Source organism: Pimephales promelas, chromosome 12, assembly GCF_988280905.1.
Source record: "Pimephales promelas chromosome 12, fPimPro1.hap1.1, whole genome shotgun sequence".
Lineage (NCBI taxonomy): Eukaryota > Metazoa > Chordata > Actinopteri > Cypriniformes > Leuciscidae > Pimephales > Pimephales promelas.
In genome coordinates, this window is record NC_142780.1 from 10,393,457 (window position 1) to 10,411,638 (window position 18,182).

General features: G+C 42.7%; 1 protein-coding gene across 2 annotated transcripts in view; it reads right to left on the bottom strand.

Annotated features, from left to right (window-relative positions):
• Nucleotides 1–215: 215 nt before the first annotated feature.
• Nucleotides 216–18,182, bottom strand: part of ca14 (carbonic anhydrase 14) — an 84,652-nt gene continuing 66,685 nt past the window's right edge. The window contains exons 11-12 of one of the 2 annotated variants that reach the window (XM_039694335.2): nucleotides 17,539–17,592; nucleotides 216–2,372 (exon numbers count right to left, since the gene is read on the bottom strand). In XM_039694335.2, the coding sequence (XP_039550269.2) occupies nucleotides 2,273–2,372; nucleotides 17,539–17,592 (154 nt within the window). In that variant the 3' untranslated portion in view covers nucleotides 216–2,272. The remainder of the gene's footprint in view (nucleotides 2,373–17,538; nucleotides 17,593–18,182) is intronic. The other variant, XM_039694336.2, reaches the window with a different exon arrangement.

Sequence of the window (18,182 nt, forward strand, 5' to 3'; positions counted from 1 at the left end):
CAACTACTCTCCAGGCTTACATAATCTTATTACTGAGCTGAAGGGCAGGTTTTTGTATTGTTTGCAACCAGGTCAGACAGTATTACAGTAAGGATGCAGATAGCTTGGGTTTTGCAGTTGTACTTTACCATACTCTTCAATCCAACAGCTATGTGGTTGTCAGGTGTGGCTGTAATGATGCGCACAACAAAGGAGATGAAAACAAAAGAGTCTTTATTTAATAAATCCACAATGGAAAACTTAAGAGATTGACAATATCTGAAAGGGAACCAAGGAAAACTCAGGTACATGTGGGGGAATCAGGGAGAACAGAAACAGGCGTGATAAACTAATTAACAATCTAGGAGACTAACTAGGAAACAAGGGAAAACAGGAACCCAAAAACTAAACAGAAAAAGATGATAACCTCTCAACGAACACCGTACATTATAATTTGATGTCTCCCTCTCTATGTTCAAGACCCACTGAATGTTTAGAAGATAAATATAATCACCTCTTGCCATTTTAACCTGATGCTACACCAGCTACATTTGTATTAGCATCTCAGAGCCAAGTACCTGCCAGTGTTACCACTGCTGGTGCTTCCAGCAAACACAGAACGTTCCCCTAACATTCCCAAATGGTCCCATGAGGTTATTTTTTTGAGAACCAAACAAGAACACTATTGGAAAGTTCCATGTTGGTTATTTTTAGGTTTCATTTTTATAACATAAGGAGAACATTCCCAGAACGTTACCAGAACCTAAATTTGTTTGCTGGGTAGTGACTTGCTCAGGGAGACTGAGCTATCCTAAACTTGCCCAGGTGGGTTAATTATCAGGTGGATTATCCTAACCCACCTTATCAGTACAAATTAAATAGTTTAATGGGTATCCTTCTTAATGATTCAGTTATGTATCATCCAACACATACCACAATCACTTTATATCCGCCTACAATATCACAACATTTCACCACATGGGGAAATCATGATATCAGTTCAGTAATCTACTGATTTATTTATAATATGTACAGGTGTAATTCACAGTCATAAGAGGTAATTTTAATAAAGGCTAATCGAAATGGCTGTGGTGAAGAGAATGCAAAACAAGTATCTCCACAAAACCACACACAGTGAGAGCCATACTAATAACATTAAGAAAAAGGTGACAATAAAAAAACGGTTTACATTTACTAAGAAATTAGAAAAGATAAGAGACAGTTAAAAGCATAGATTTTCGGTAACACTTTATTTTGACGGTCCCCTTTTGAAACATTCAGTTGACTATAAGGAAGTTTGCCACTACATGTCAACTAACTCTCATTTGACTATTAGTTGACCCTCTATTTAATACCTGCTAACTCTTTATTGTGACGGTCCCCCAACAGACTTTCTACAAACTATAAGTAACTTTGCAAGTACATGTCAACTTATTCTAACCCTTTCTAACCCTATTCTTGACATACCTGAGGTTATACTATACTTCAAGCGAAAACGAAGAATGAACCGATATGCCGTAATTTCGAACAAAATCTGGCCAAAATGAACTTCATTTGGAGTTCGTTTTGGGAGTCCGAAACAGCTTGACAAAGGAACACCTTTGTACTACCATTGGTCCATGGCAATAAAGGTAGGTGTGCATGAAGGCTCTGCCTTCTTTCTCATGGAAATATTTTCCAGTTAATTTCTCCTGTTCCAGTCTGTTGAGGTGAGACGTGACTCACAAGTTAGATTATGAACATGCTGGAAAGCTGCTTTATAGTAGAAAATAAAGTTGTATTTCTGATGTAAAGAGACACTGACACTGTTGTTTAATGTGGTAAAACTGCTTGATTTCAAACAATCTATTGTATAAACATTGTATAAACAATCTCTTCTTATGCTTTATTTAAAAAAATAAAAACTGTTTTCTTAATATTATTGTGTGTTTAGTTTGTTATTGAGAGAAGCCCGCAGCACATATTTACATATTCATCTAATCGTTGCTCTCAGCAGTGTTGGCAGCGTCAGGTATTCACTAACAGTATATCGCTGCTCACATATTTTGAACTTCGTTTTAACCCAAAAATAAGAACGAAAAAGAACTTTCTCATTAGTATATCGGGGCCTCAACCCTACCAGTCTCCTAATACTTTAGTAACTCTCTATCTAGAGTTAGTAGACATGTAGCTGCAACGTTACTTAGTCAACAGAATGTGTTAAAGGGACTATCAAAATAAAGTGAAACCATATTTTCTTTTGCATTTTCACAAGAAAAAAGCAATTTCCAAGATACACATGGAAGGTTAAATATCAAGTTTTAGGCTGAGGGGCATCTTCCTCTGGTTTTCCAGGATTAGAAGTAGGGTTTAAAGCCATATCCTGTTTGTGTTCTGTTGCCACATCTTGTGTTCTGATGAAACAAAACAACAACAAAAAACGATTCAAATGATTAGGTTGATCTGAATAAACGGAGTGTATATTGTTATTGCCTATACTAAATAGCTTGCCTTTGTTACATACATAGCCCCCCCCCCCCACACACACACAGATACACATATAAATACATATACATGTATGTGTGTGTATATGTATATATATAGATATATATACACACATATACATATATGTATATATATATATATATATATATATACACACACTCACCTAAAGTATTATAAGGAACACCATACTAATACTGTATTTGACTTCCTTTCACCTTCAGAACTGCCTTAATTTTACGTGACATTGATTCAACAAGGTGCTGGAAGCATTCTTTAGAAATGTTGGCCCATATTGATAGGGTAGCATTTTGTAGTTGATGGAGATCAGATTTGTGGGATGCACATCCAGGGCACAAAGCTCCCATTCCACCACATCCCAAAGATACTCTATGGGCTATGTGCACAACTGTAGTTTCGAACTTCCGCTTTTGTCAGAAGTCGGCGTATCAGTTTCCGGTCTACGACTGGCCATCCGCATCCACTAATAAACAAACAAGATGAGTGCTGCTGTTGTACGAAAAAAGAGTTCTTAAACACATCTAAGTTTCTAAGAACTGTAGTGGATCTAACGTCCGTTTCACACCCGTTTGCAGTGTGTGTTGCGGTGCAGGAGTGTGCTGTTAGTGCGTTCATATTATGATGCGTTTGCACAGTGAATAACTGATCCGCGGCTGTACAACAAACACATACTTAATATTTCAACGCATTCTCACCCCAAGGCGTCACCTTTGACCATGCTTCAATATTTGACGTTTTAGGCACCCTTTAGCGTCACTTACATGACGCGATCCTACGGCGTCATCTAACTGACGCTAAAGGAAAGCGTCAGTTAGAGGACGCGGTTAGGTTTAGGTGTGGGGTGGGGGTAGGGTACACGCGATCCTAGGGCGTCATCTAACTGACGCTAAAGGGCGCCTAAAGCGTCAGATATTGAAGCATGTCCAAATGCTTCCCAAGGCGTCAGCTAGGTGACGCCTTGGGAGTGAGAATGGGCTGAATATTTTTATAATTTTTTGCGCGTTGATCAAAATGTCTATTTTGTGCAGCCACTGCGCACGAAGGTTGGTGTTTATCAGGAAGCAGTAGAAGCTCAAATGGCTGTTAGCGACTTGAAGCAGAGCAAAGTGCCGCACAGCAGTCTCCTACGCACCATGTTAACAGGTTAGGGCTTTCACTTTTCACTGATGTGGTATATAACAGCAGCACAGCGATCGTTTCCACACCGAATCTATTTCTGCTGTGCTGCAAACGCTGGTGGTCAAAATGATAAAGATTGACCTGAAAATGTAGTAATTTCACCATAAATGCGTTTAATTAAATAACATGTAGTAATCTCACCATAAATGCACATTTAATCAAGGAAAACTACAATTTACTTCAACCAGGCGACAGAATGAACTCGTCTCGATAGTGGCGGTGGAAAAATAAGTTTTGTGACATGCAAGATCTATTGTTTTAAAATTAAAATGCAAAAGAAAAGGCAAGTCGGCTGCTTTTGTCAATTTCAAGTTTTAATTTAAATTATTTGCGATTTTAATATAGGAAATATTTGACCAGAGGAAAACCAGAGGAATCCTTCCAACCACTATAGATGGATTTTCAAATAGCTTACCTGATCTATCTAAGCTGCAAAGTGAACCCAAACAAACAGATGAATTAGAGGAAATGACTAGCAGTTTAAGCACCATTCTTACTAGTACATTAGATATTGTTGCGCCAATTAGATTAAAAAAGGTTCGAGAGAAAATTAAAGCACCATGGTACAACAGTGCTACGCATGCTATCAAGAGAGAAACTCGCAACTTAGAGCGTAAATGGAAACAAACTAATTTAGAGGTCTTTAGAATCGCGTGGAAAGACAGTATGTCACGTTATAAAAACACACTAAAAACAGCCAGGGCTGAGCATCTCCACAAACTAATCGAAAATAACCAAAATAATCCAAGGTTTTTATTTAACACCGTGGCTAGACTAACAAATAAACAGACATCACCAGAGCAAAATATACCGTTACAGTTTAGTAGTAATGATTTTATGAATTACTTCAATGCGAAAATAGAAAGCATCCGAAACAAAATTATAAATGTACAATCCGCTATGGTGTCTTATGATTCAGCTTCAATTATGGACCCTCTAGAACAACTAAACCGCTTTACAACGATAGGACAGGAGGAGCTAAATAAACTTATCATTGCATCTAAACCAACAACTTGTTTATTAGATCCAATACCCACTAAACTACTGAAAGAACTATTACCTGTAGTGGAAGAGCCTCTCCTCAATATTATTAACTCGTCTTTATCTTTAGGTCATGTCCCAAAAATATACAAGCTGGCTGTAATAAAACCGCTCATTAAGAAACCGCAATTAGATCCAAATAACTTGGCAAATTACAGACCCATTTCAAATCTTCCATTTATGTCCAAAATACTTGAAAAAGTAGTGTCCGCTCAATTGTGCTCTTTTTTGCAAGAAAATGATATCTATGAAAAATTCCAGTCAGGATTCAGACCGCATCATAGTACAGAAACTGCGCTAGTTAAAATTACAAATGATTTACTTTTAGCTTCCGACCAAGGCCGTATTTCAATACTAGTCCTACTTGATCTTAGCGCTGCGTTCGACACTATAGATCATATAATACTCTTGGATCGACTACAAAACTTCACCGGTGTCCAGGGACAGGCATTAAGCTGGTTTAGATCGTACTTATCGGACCGTTCTCATTTTGTCTGTTTAAATGGGAAAAAATCAAAGATAACGTAAGTAGACTATGGAGTACCACAAGGATCGGTTTTAGGCCCTCTGCTATTCTCAATATATATGCTGCCACTTGGTAATATTATAAGAAAACATGGAATTAATTTCCACTGTTACGCTGACGACACTCAATTATATATTTCATCACGACCAGATGAAAACACTAACTCATCTAAAATGACAGAGTGTCTCAAAGATATAAAATGCTGGATGACGCGTAATTTCCTGCTATTAAATTCAGATAAAACGGAGGTATTACTTATTGGTCCAAAAAACTACTCACAAAACCTCTCACAATACAACTTTAATATAGACGGATGTCCTGATACTTTATCCACTACAGTAAAAGACCTGGGTGTTATACTAGACCGCAACATGTCTTTCGAAAATCATATTTCATATGTTACAAGAACAGCCTTTTTCCACCTTAGAAACATTGCTAAGCTACGTAACATGCTATCTATTTCTGAGGCAGAAAAATTAGTTCACGCATTCATGACCTCGAGACTAGATTACTGTAATGCTTTATTAGCCGGTTGTCCTGCATCCTCAATAAACAAGCTACAGTTAGTACAAAATGCAGCTGCTAGAGTTCTTACTAGGTCAAGAAAATATGATCATATAACACCGATTTTATCATCTCTACACTGGTTACCTTTTAAGTTCCGCATCAACTACAAAATACTACTACTGACCTATAAAGCCCTAAATGGTTTAGCACCTATGTACTTAACGGACCTTCTTTCGCCCTACAATCCACCGCGTTCCTTAAGATCACTAAATTCAAGGCTTCTGGTCATTCCTAGGATATCGAAGTCCAGTAAAGGAGGGAGGGCGTTCTCGCATTTAGCTCCAAAACTCTGGAATGGCCTTCCCGATACGGTCCGAGCCTCTGACTCGCTGACACATCTCTTTAGTCAAGCATTCACATAATGCTTACCTTCTAGTCCTCTGTTATGCCATACGGAACCGTTTGCCACTGAAACTGCTTAACGCACCAGTGGGGCTCGACAGCCTTTTAGACAAACGGGTCGGCGCGTATGGTCGGCGCGTATGGTTGGGTTGCGGAGAGTTCGGGTTACGGAGAGTTTGTGAGTTATAACGGAAATCATTATGAACATCAGCTATGCTATTTATTTCCCATCTGCCTTTCTGCTGTTATCTCGGGACGCTTGTCCCGAGAAAAATGGCGTTCGTCGGGTCCAGTTTTGTGTCCAGCCTCTCACGGGGATTTCGGATGCCCCAACGCCTGTGATGAGACGACTCAACGCCTGTGATGAGACGACTCAACGCCTGCGATATGTTATGGCGCCGTTTGATTCATAAACAATATTTATATTTAATATTTATATTTAAACAATATGAATGTAAGCCAGAGGAGAACTGGCCCCCGACTGAGCCTGGGTTCTCCCAAGGTTTTTTCTCCATCCAATCTGATGGAGTTTGGTTCCTTGCCACTGTCGCCTTGCTTTTGGCTTGCTTTGAGCTTGCTCAGTTGGGGTTATTTAGTGTTTAGCAATGTTGTTGATCTGTGTTGTGCTACTTTCATGTTATCACTGTGAAGCTGCTTTGATACAATCTGTATTGTGAAAAGCGCTATATAAATAAATGTGACTTGACTTGACTTGACCACTTGCTTGAGCAACTTGTAATGCATGGAGTAATAGCCCTAACTTACATTGTTTAAATTGTGTTTTAAAAATGTGCATACTAAGAATCGCAATGCTGACACAACTTTTTGTTTTTAAAAATAAGTTGCAGCATAACTTCTGGACTTTAAATAAAAATATTAAGTATGTGTTTGTTGTACAGCCGCGGATCAGTTATTCACTGCAAATGCATCATAATATGTGAACGCACTAACAGCACGCTCCTGCACCGCAACACACACTGCAAACGGGTGTGAAACGGACGTTAGATCCACCTACAGTTCTTAGAAACTTAGATGTGTTTAAGAACTCTTTTTTCCGTACAACAGCAGCACTCATCTTGTTTGTTTATTAGTGGATGCGGATGACCAGTCGTAGACCGGAAACTGATACGCCGACTTCTGACAAAAGCGGAAGTTCGAAACTACAGTTGTGCACATAGCCTATTTGGTTGAGATCTGGTGACTGTGTCACTGTACCACTATAGTACAGTGAACTCATTGTCATGTTCAAGAAACCAATTTCAAATGATTCAAGCTTTGTGACATGGTGCATTATCCTGCTGGAAGTAGCCATCAGAGGATGGGTACATGGTGGCCATAAAGGGATGGACATGTTCAGAAACAATGCTCAGGTAGGTCGTGGCATTTAAACAATGCCCAATTGGCACTAAGGGGCCTAAAGTGTGCCAAGGATACATCCCCCACACCATTACACCACTACCAGCAGCCTACACAGTGGTAACAAGGCATGATGGATCCATGTTCTGGATCTGCCGGTGATTCTGTTTACGCCAAATTCTGACTCTCCTATTTGAATATCTCAACAGAAATCGAGACACATCAGACCAGGCAACATTTTTCCAGTCTTCAACTTTCCAATTTTGTTGAGCTCTTGCAAATTGTAGCCTCTTTTTCCTATTTGTAGAGGATATGAATGGTACCCAGTGGGGTCTTCTGCTGTTGAAGCCCATCTGCCTCAAGGTTGTGCGTGTTGTGGCTTCATAAATGCTTTGCTGCATACCTCGGTTGTAACGAGTTGTTATTTCAGTCAAAGTTGCTCTTCTATCAGCTTGAATCAGTCGGCCCATTCTCCTCTGACCTCAAACATCAACAAGGCTTTTTCGCCCACAGGACTGCCACATACTGGATGTTTTTCTTTGTAAATCCTAGAAATGGTTGTGCGTGAAATTCCCAGTAACTGAGCAGATTATGAAATACTCAGACTGGCCCGTCTGGTACCAACAACCATGCCATGCTCAAAATTCCTTAAATCATCTTTCTTTCCCATTCTGACATTCAGTTTGGAGTTCAGGAGATTGTCTTGACCAGGACCACACCACTAAATGCAATGAAGCAACTGCCATTTGATCGGTTGTTTAGATAATTGTAGTAATGAGAAATTGAACAGGTGTTCATAATAATCCTGTAGGTGAGTACACACACACATATATATACAGTATATATATATATATATATATATATATATATATATATATACAGTATATACTGTATTTACCCCCACCCCCCCTCCACACACACACAAAGTGTTGATCTTTACTGACATAGTCCACATAATACGTGTATTATTTGAAACAAGTTAAACTTAACTTGAGGTTAGGATTGTTGCATTATTCCAAATAAATAGATTGAGATTCACAAACAAATGTAAAGAAATATACAAAAATGTATAAAATTCACAAATAAATAAATTAAAGGGATACTCCACTTTTTTGGAAATAGGCTCATTTTACAACTCCCCCAGCCTAGAAAATTGCAACTTTACATTTTCCGTCAGTCTTAGTGCATGATGTAACTACAGAACAGTCAAGTTTTAAATAGGAAAAATATCTAAACTCTTTGGTCATTTTTTTGAGAAATGCAAATGGTCTTGTCCACTTCAATGTATGCTAAGCTATGCTAAAAGTGGTACCACCAGAACCGGAGATCGGCTGAATGGATTCAAAAACAGTAAAACTCAACAGTTTAACTCAACAGTTTAACTATTTCCAAAAAAAGTGGAGTATCCCTTTAAGATCCACAAATAAATGTAACGAGTTTCATAAAAAATATAAAATCACTGCACACATTTGTGAATATTTGTAAATCTCCTCACCCATTTGTGGATTTTGAAACACTTCTAGCATCGGCATGCAGACAAATCCACAAATAAGTGGACTCCATGTGCTACAACTGGTCAGCGCAATGTGGCCGTTATCTGACTGGCTTGAGGAAACTGTGGGTGGAGTCCACTTATTTGTGGATTTGCCTGCACATTGACGCTCCACAAATGTGTGAGGGATTTACATGCACAAAAATTGATTCACAAAAGTGTGCAGTGATTTACAAATGCACGGGAAGTTCAAATGTTCACAAATAAATGTCAGGCAGAGTTGTGTTTGTGAGATAAAACATATTAGCAAATCTCATTTTATTTATTTATTTATTTTGTGTGTGAATTTGATACATTTTTTTCTGAATCTCTTTACATATGTTTGTGAATCTCAATATATTTATTTGGAAAAATGCAACAATCCTAACCCCATATAAACCTGCCTCCTGGTAGGTTTAATTTGAGTCTCAATTTAGTTCAGGAGTAGCTCTAGTCTAGTTACCCTAGTGTGGAACAACTGATTAGTTAAAAAAAAAAATCAATGCTCATGTGTGAGCTGAGAGTACAGTGTACTATGCTGATGATTCAATTTTCCTAACCCACACTGCACGCATCCCTTAACGTACACATGTGCATATAAAGTACATTGAGCTCATAAATTGTGGTAAACGGAAGCTCAAACACGCTTGCTTGATGTGTGAGAACCAATAAGGTTTCAGGTTTGTTCTCACATGTCACACAAGCAAGTTTGAGCTTACACAAGAATCAACAAGTTCCCTATCGAGGGAACTCCAACTGCATCAAATGACACTTCGGGGGAAGCCCCTCAGCGTAGCGCGTCTGAAGCATTAATGAAAACTAAGACAATCTCCGATTGGAGAGCGTAAATGACGTAATGTGTGACGACACGGAAGCGGAAGCTACAAACCCAATTCCATAAAAGTTGGGACACTGTACAAATTGTGAATAAAAACAGAATGCAATCATGTGGAAGTTTCAAATTTCAATATTATATTTAGAATACACCATAGATGACATATCAAATGTTTAAACTGAGAAAATGCATAATTTTAATTTTACCGCTGTGTGGCATCCCCTCTTTTTTTAATAACAGTCTGCAAACGTCTGGGGACTGAGGAGACAAATTGCTCAAGTTTAGGAATAGGAATGTTGTCCTATTCTTGTCTAATAAAGGCTTCTAGCTGCTCAACTGTCTTAGGTCTTCTTTGTTGCATCTTCCTCTTTATGATGCGCCAAATGTTTTCTATGGGTGAAAGATCTGGACTGCAGGCTGGCCATTTCAGTACCCGGATCCTTCTTCTACGCAGCCATGATGTTGTAATTGATGCAGTATGTGGTTTGGCATTGTCTTGTTGGAAAATACAAGGTCTTCCCTGAAAGAGACGATGTCTGGATGGGAGCATATGTTGTTCTAGAACTTGGATATACCTTTGAGCATTGATGGTGCCTTTCCAGATGTGTAAGCTGCCCATGCCACACGCACTCATGCAACCCCATACCATCAGAGATGCAGGCTTCTGAACTGAGCGCTGATAACAACTTGGGTTGTCCATGTCCTCTTTAGTCCGGATGACATGGCGTCCCAGTTTTCCAAAAAGAACTTCAAATTTTGATTCGTCTGACCACAGAACAGTTTTCCACTTTGCTAGAGTCCACTTTAAATGAGCCTTGGCCCAGAGAAAACGCCTGCGCTTCTGGTTCCCGTTTAGATATGGCTTCTTTTTTGACCTATAGAGTTTTAGCCGGCAACGGTGAATGGCACGGTGGATTGTGTACACTGACAAGTATTCTGTATTTTCTGTACAAGTATTTTCTGGAAGTATTCTTGAGCCCATGTTGTGATTTCCATTACAGTAGCATTCCTGTGTGTGATGCAGTGCCGTCTAAGGGCCCGAAGATCACGGGCATTCAGTATGGTTTTCCGGCCTTGACCCTTATGCACAGAGATTGTTCCAGATTCTCTGAATCTTTGGATGATATTATGCACTGTAGATGATGATAACTTCAAACTCTTTGCAATTTTTCTCTGAGAAACTCCTTTCTGATATTGCTCCACTATTTTTTGCCTCAGCATTGGGGAAATTGGTGATCCTCTGCCCATCTTGACTTCTGAGAGACACTGCCACTCTGAGAGGCTCTTTTTATACCCAATCATGTTGCCAATTGACCTAATAAGCTGCAAATTGGTCCTCCAACTGTTCCTTATATGTACATTTAACTTTTCTGGCCTCTTATTGCTACCTGTCCCAACTTTTTTGGAATTTGTAGCTCTCATGAAATCCAAAAGGAGCCAATATTTGGCATGGCAATTCAAAATGTCTCACTTTCAACATTTGATATGTCATTTATATTCTATTGTGAATAAAATATAAGTTCATGAGATTTCTAAATTATTCCATTCTTTTTTTACTCACAATTTGTACAGTGTCCCAACTTTTTTGGAATCGGGTTTGTATATAAGGACCTGGCACACATGAGATGTCAGCTTTCTGTTCTTCAGCAAGCGCTATCTGTTGTGTGAGTCTTATTTATTGTTGTCTGTCTAAGCCACAAAAGTGAAAGAAATATCATGGCGAGTGAAGCGAGTTTCAGGAGATGTGTGCACCCTTGCCCTCGTTTTATCACGGGTGGGGACACACATCAACTGTGCACGCACTGTTTAGGGATGCAGCACGCGCAGGCAGCTCTCGAGGGGGCTGCTTGCGAGCATTGTGAGAGATTAACGCTCCGCGTGCTGCGTTCCCGGGTGGCCATTTTCAATGATGATGGCCAGCCTCGCGAGCCCCGTGGTGCGGGACCCGCGCTCTCTGAGGTGGCGCGGCGACACTCTTCATGGGGCTCACAAATAGATCTGTTCAGGGATCTCGAGGCTGCTGAGGCACCTTCTCGAGATTCCTCGGGCAGTTCCGATGTTCTCGATCCTCGCGTGGAAGCCCGCTCTGCGGCTTCTTTCGCGCGAGACGAGGACCCGATGCTTGAGCTGTCTGCCTCTGAGGAGGTGGATGTGCTCAGCATCGAGGGCGGGAATTTCGGGGATGACTCGCCCCCCCGTGTTCCCGCGTATGCGGAGCTGGTTGAGGTTGTTTCTCGTGCTGTGGCTCGTCTTAATATCAGTTGGCCAAAAGAAAAACAGGAAGCACAGTCTAAAAGCAAGCTTGATGAGCGCTTCCTGCAGCACAAAGAGCAACCTCATCACTGGGGCTTACTATTTTTTCCTGATTTACATAACGAGTTATGTAAATCATGGAATAAACCACACTCTTCTCCTGTTTCTAACCCCCCTGTTTTAAACTATAGTAACATCATTGGGGCACGAGAAAACGGTTATGGGGTGATGCTGTGGGTGGAGCAGCCTTTAGCAAATTATTTATCCCCTGAATCGGCATCATCCCTAAAAGCCCCAGTGCTGCCCACTAAGCCATGCCTTGATACATCTTCGCTAGTGGGCAGGGCTTATATGGCTGCGGGTTGGGCTGGTTCGAGTTTACATACTATCGCGCTGCTCCAAGCGTACCAGGCCGTCCTTCTAAAAGACATCGATGAGGGCGAGGGTCCAACTCCGGCAGATGTTGCGGAGTTGAGGAAGGCCGTTGACTTGTCTCTCCGAGTCACCAAGGAGACGGCCCATGCAATCGGCTGCTCCACGGCAGCAATGGTGGTCTTGATGTCTTGGAAGTCTGCCCCAAGTGGGTAGCCGCAGCCACAGCCATCCACTAGCTCCTCATACAGGCATGCTCAAAAGGAGATTGTCGCTTCTAGAGCCCCCCTTCAACAGCATGGGGGCATAGACGACACTCTCAGCCTAAGCTTTAAGGGAAGCAGGGCGACCTGAGGGCCGTCCTGCAAGCGAAGAAGGCTAAGAGGTCCTAGCTGTGTTAGGACCTCTGCGGGCTGCCCCACCCGCGTTGGAGCGACTGAGGTCATCTCCTTCGCGGAGCCCGCAGGAAATCGAATGTTGTCTTCCCGCCGTTGAACACGTTTCGGGACACATCGGTTTCCAGTGAACGCAGGCTGCTTTGTCCGCCCCACAGGCTTGTGGTCAGGCAGTTTTCAGGTTCGCCCATCGAGAATCGTTTTCGGTCCAGCCCTGCCGGAGATCCGCTTCAGGGGGTCGAGAACGAATCCCGATTAATACCTGAAGCCAGACTCGAGAGCCTGGTTCCTTTGGTAAAATATTTCGATGCATGGAAAGATCTCACAAATATTTCCCCATGGTTCCTGCGCACCATTCAGAATGGGTACAGGCTGCAGTTCGGTTCCCCAGATTCAACGGGGTGGTCTGGACTGTAGTCGACCCAGTGCAGGGTCAGGTATTGGAACAGGAAGTAAACTCCCTTCTAGAAAAAGAGGCCATAGAACGTATTCCTCCACTAGACAGGGAGTCCTGGTTCTACAGCCGCTACTTTATAGTTCCCAAGAAGGATGGGGGGTTGCGTCCGATAATAGATCTCAGGCATTTGAACCGTTCTCTGAGGAGATTCAGATTCAAAATGCTCACTATTCCAACAATAGTGAACCAAATTCAGTCCGAGGACTGGTTTGTCACGATAGATCTGAAGGACGCTTACTTTCATACAGTATATCCATCCTTCCATCTCACAGGAAGTTCCTGAGGTTCGCTTTCGGGGGCGAAGCGTACCAATATCGGGTTCTTCCGTTCGGCCTAGCTCTCTCACCCCGCACATTTACCAAATGCATGGATGCAGCTCTAGCACCTCTGAGACTCTAGGGTATCAGGGTGCTTAATCATATAGACGACTGGCTCATTCTGGCCCAGTCGCAAGAGCAGGCGGTTCAGCATCGAGATGTTGTCCTCGCCCATATCCAGAAGTTGGGGTTGAGACTCAACACAAAGAAAAGTGTGTTGACACCAGCCCAGAGAACGACATTCCTGGGAGTGGTGTTGGATTCGGTCACAATGCGGGCACGGCTGTCTCCCGCGCGAGTCGAGTCCATCCTGGCCACAGTGGCTGGGATAAAGCTGGGCCAAGCCATCACTGTCAAACATTTCCAGAGAGTGTTGGGGCTCATGGCAGCTGCGTCCAACATTATTCCATTTGGCCTGCTGCACATGAGGGCCCTTCAGTGGTGGCTAAAAACCAGAGGTTTTTCCCCGAGGGGAAACCCATTCCGCACGATCAGGGTTACGCACAGATGCCTTCGTTCCCTATCTATGTGGAAGAAAGTCTGGTTTCTGTCCCAAGGTCCAGTGTTGGGAGCGTCGTGTCGCCGAAAAACCGTTTCGACAGACGCCTCCCTCACGGGCTGCTTTACGACAGGCCTATGGCAGGACCATCATTCTTCCTGGTACATAAATTGCCTGGAGATGTTGGCGGTATCCCGGGATCTGAGGAGCTTCTTGCCGGACCTCAGAGGTCACCATGTCCTCGTGAGGTCGGACAATATGTCAGTAGTGGCTTATATAAACCATCAGGGGGGCCTGAGGTCTCGCCCTCTATACAGATTGGCGCATCAGATCCTCCTGTGGTCCCAGGAGAAATTGTTGTCTCTAAGAGCGGCATATTTCCCGGGAAGTCAAAATCAGGGAGCAGACGTCCTGTCGAGACAGGGGCTGAGGCCCGGGGAGTGGAGACTTCACCCCGAGGTGGTGCAGTCAATATGTCAGAGGTTCGGCCCAGTGGAAGTGGACTTTTTCGCGTCTCGAGAGACGACCCACTGTCCTCCGTGGTTTTCCCTTACTCCTCCAGCCTCCTCCATGCATTTCCCCCGATCACTCTGCTCCCGGGAGTTCTAGAGAGGGTCCGTCACGACAGGATCAGTCTACGGTTGGTAGCCCTGTTGTGGCCGGCCCGAGTATGGTTCTCGGACATTATATTTCTCCTAGACGGCCCTCCGTGGGAGATTCCCCTCAGGAGGGACCTGCTGACACAGGCGGGGGGCTCAATATTTCACCCCCGGCCAGAGGTATGGAAACTGTGGGTCTCGCCCCTGAGGGGGCACAGTACCTAGAGGCCGGCCTATCAGCTGGAGTAGTGGAGACCATACTCAGCTCTAGAGCTCCCTCCACGAGGAAACTGTACAGATTGAAGTGGAACGTTTTCACCATTTGGTGTAGGGAGCGTGAGGTGGACCTGGTTAACTACCCAGTGGCTTCAGTGCTGGAGTTTCTCCAAGATCGCTTCTCCACTGGTCTTACCCCGTCCACACTCAAGGTGTACGTGGCTGCCATTATGGCTTTCCACGCTCCTCTGAGTAATGGGCCTCTGGGGAGACATCAATTGATTGTACGTTTTCTCCGTGGGGCCTGGAGGATAAGACCTGTGGCTCGTACCAGGTTTCCCACATGGGACCTGGCAGTTGTTCTCGAAGGCTTGGCTGAGGCCCCCTTCGAGCCACTGGAGTCGGCTGAGGCCAAGAACCTGACGCTGTATGTTGCTTTTCTGTTGGCCATCACTTCTCTGAGGAGGGTGGGAGATCTTCAGGCGCTCTCCATATCTAACGAGTGCCTGGAGTTTGCTCCAGGCAACATTAAAGCTATCCTTCACCCTAGGCCCGGCTATCTGCCTAAGGTGCCATCTAATGTGGCACGGCCTATGGTTCTGCAAGCGTTTCATCCTCCACCTCACGTGATGACAGATGAAGAGAGGCTTCATTTGCTCTGCCCTGTCAGAGCATTAAGTATTTACATTCCGAGGTCCTCTTCATGGTGGAAGGCGGACCAGTTGCTGGTGTGTTTCGGGTCTCCCAAGAAGGGGCTCCCCGCTTCTAAACAGACTATCAGCAACTGGATTGTCCATGCTATTTCTGCAGCCTACCAGGTGCGCGGTATGCCTTCACCCGTGGCTGTGAGGGCTCATTCCACCAGAGGCATGGCGTCCTCTAGAGTCCTTCTCGCGGGGGCTCCCATTCAGGAAATCTGCGATTAAGCTGGATGGGCTACCCCGCATAACTTTATTAGGTTTTATAGTTTGGACATTCCGTCAACACCCGGCTCTCTTGTGCTCGTGTCCTAAGTGTGCCTGTGTGCAGCTTCACACTAGGGCAGGCAGGGCGCGTTGTGGCGTAGTGGGTACTCGTTCCCCCAAAGTGTCATTTGACGCAGTTGGAGTTCCCTCGATAGGGAACGTCCTCGGGTTACGACTGCAACCCTTGTTCCCTGAGAAGGGAACGAGAACTGCGTCTCGTGGCCACGCCTTCCCCTGCCTGGGAGCGCTTGCTTCATCACAGAAGTTGACATCTCATGTGTGCCCGGTCCTTATATAGCTTACGTGTCATCACACATTACGTCATTTACGCTCTCCAATCGGAGATTGGCTTAGTTTTCATTCATGCTTCAGACGCGCTATGCTGAGGGGCTTCCCCCGAAGTGTCATTTGATGCAGTTCTCGTTCCTTTCTTAGGGAACAAGGGTTACAGTCGTAACCCGAGGACGGTTTGTTCTCACAAGTCAAGTACTGGTGAGCTTCCTTTTTATTATATTTTGTGTGCTCAATGTAATAAAGAATTAAAGGGGTGATGAACTGAGAAATCAAATTTTCCTTGAGCTTTTGTCATCATATTATAAGACTATCCTGTAAGTTTCAGAACTGAAAATGTCCTTGTTAGTCCAATAATTTTATTGACACCAGCCTCAGCAAACTACTTGTTTTTCAAAGTGGTGAACTATGACGTCAAAGAGGATAAAACACCACCCATGCAGAAGAAGATCAACACCTACTTCAACATGGCTGGTTTAGCCCCGCCCACCGATTCGCGCGTTACACGCATAGCTAAATAACATAGATAGGGCCTACCTATACCTCGTGATGACAAACCGGATCGAGCTACCGAGCAATACAGAATGTGGAAGAAGACATTCGCTGCATAAGCTTCCTCTGGATTCCAATAGGACTGCATGGATAAACTTTATTTTTAATGACGTTCCAGCTGATGAGGTTAAACATTGTCCATCTGTTCACTTCATTTCACAGAGGATTGTTTTGTAAACAAGACTGGATTTGCAGGCCGATTAAGATTAAAGAACGGTGCTGTGCTGTCTATATTGGATCTGACAGGAATTGTGCAACACACGCAGCTGGGTCGAACATGTATGGGCGAATCATTCCGGTTGCATTTTAACAACATGAGACGTTTTCAAAACAATTTCCCCCAAGTGCATCGACGCGTGAGTTTAAACTCATTATAATATGCAAAACTGTTATCCACTCACAGCAGTGGGCGTTTACTTCCAAGTCTTCAGTGCGAGTTTTTCAGCTAGGCTCAAAACTAGGGTACAAAATAGCCTATTTACTTATTCATTTTGATGTTTTTGAATGTAAAAACCAAGCGAACGTCATGAGTTGACCTCAGACAACAATTTAATACAATTTAAAAAGCCAGTTCATGACCCCTTTAATAAAAATATGTATGGTTTTGGTAAAAAAAAATTTTAATGAGCAAAAATATATTTCCTGACTTTTTAAAGTGATTTAAGTAATTTATCCGTGTAGAGTTGATTGAAGAGGTTACTGGGATTAAGGGTTAAGTGTTAGGGGTTAGATGGTCATGAATCAAGGTTATTGAAAAAGTTGACCTGGGCTCAGGAGCAGGTCGGATACTTGGCAGGACATCCCAGCTTGAAGTTAAGCTGTCATGTTATGAGGAGAAATAATCATATCACCAATCACAATCCATCAAAGTAATCACAGACAAACTTTATAAAAGAATGTTACTGCTAAAGAAGAAAACAGAAATACAAGACAAACTATACTCTAATAATTAAGTTAAAGCAGTTTTTAATTAATGAAATCGAAATCAGCTGTGGGATCTTTTTTTACCACACTATTTTCAGAAAATGTTACTATTTGATGATGTATTCATTTTTAATTAATAATTTAATTACAAATAGTATTACTAACAGTTGCAAATTGCTTTAGACAATGGCATGGGTATATTGATCACTTTGGATTATTTTAACTTGAATTAAAGTAGCTAGTTTGTATTTTAAAGGACAACTCCGGCGCAAAATGAACCTTTGGTCTAATTACACATTGCTACCTAGTCAACCGTTATCTGAGATTTGTTTTCATGATTGCCGAATGTAAATAGGTTTATCTCTAAAAACAGTTTAGCCTATAACGCTAGTATAACGCTAGTATATAGGGCATAGAGTAATGACAAATAAAAATCGCTTGTTATTACCACTAACAAGGCTCAAAATAGCCCCACACCAACACG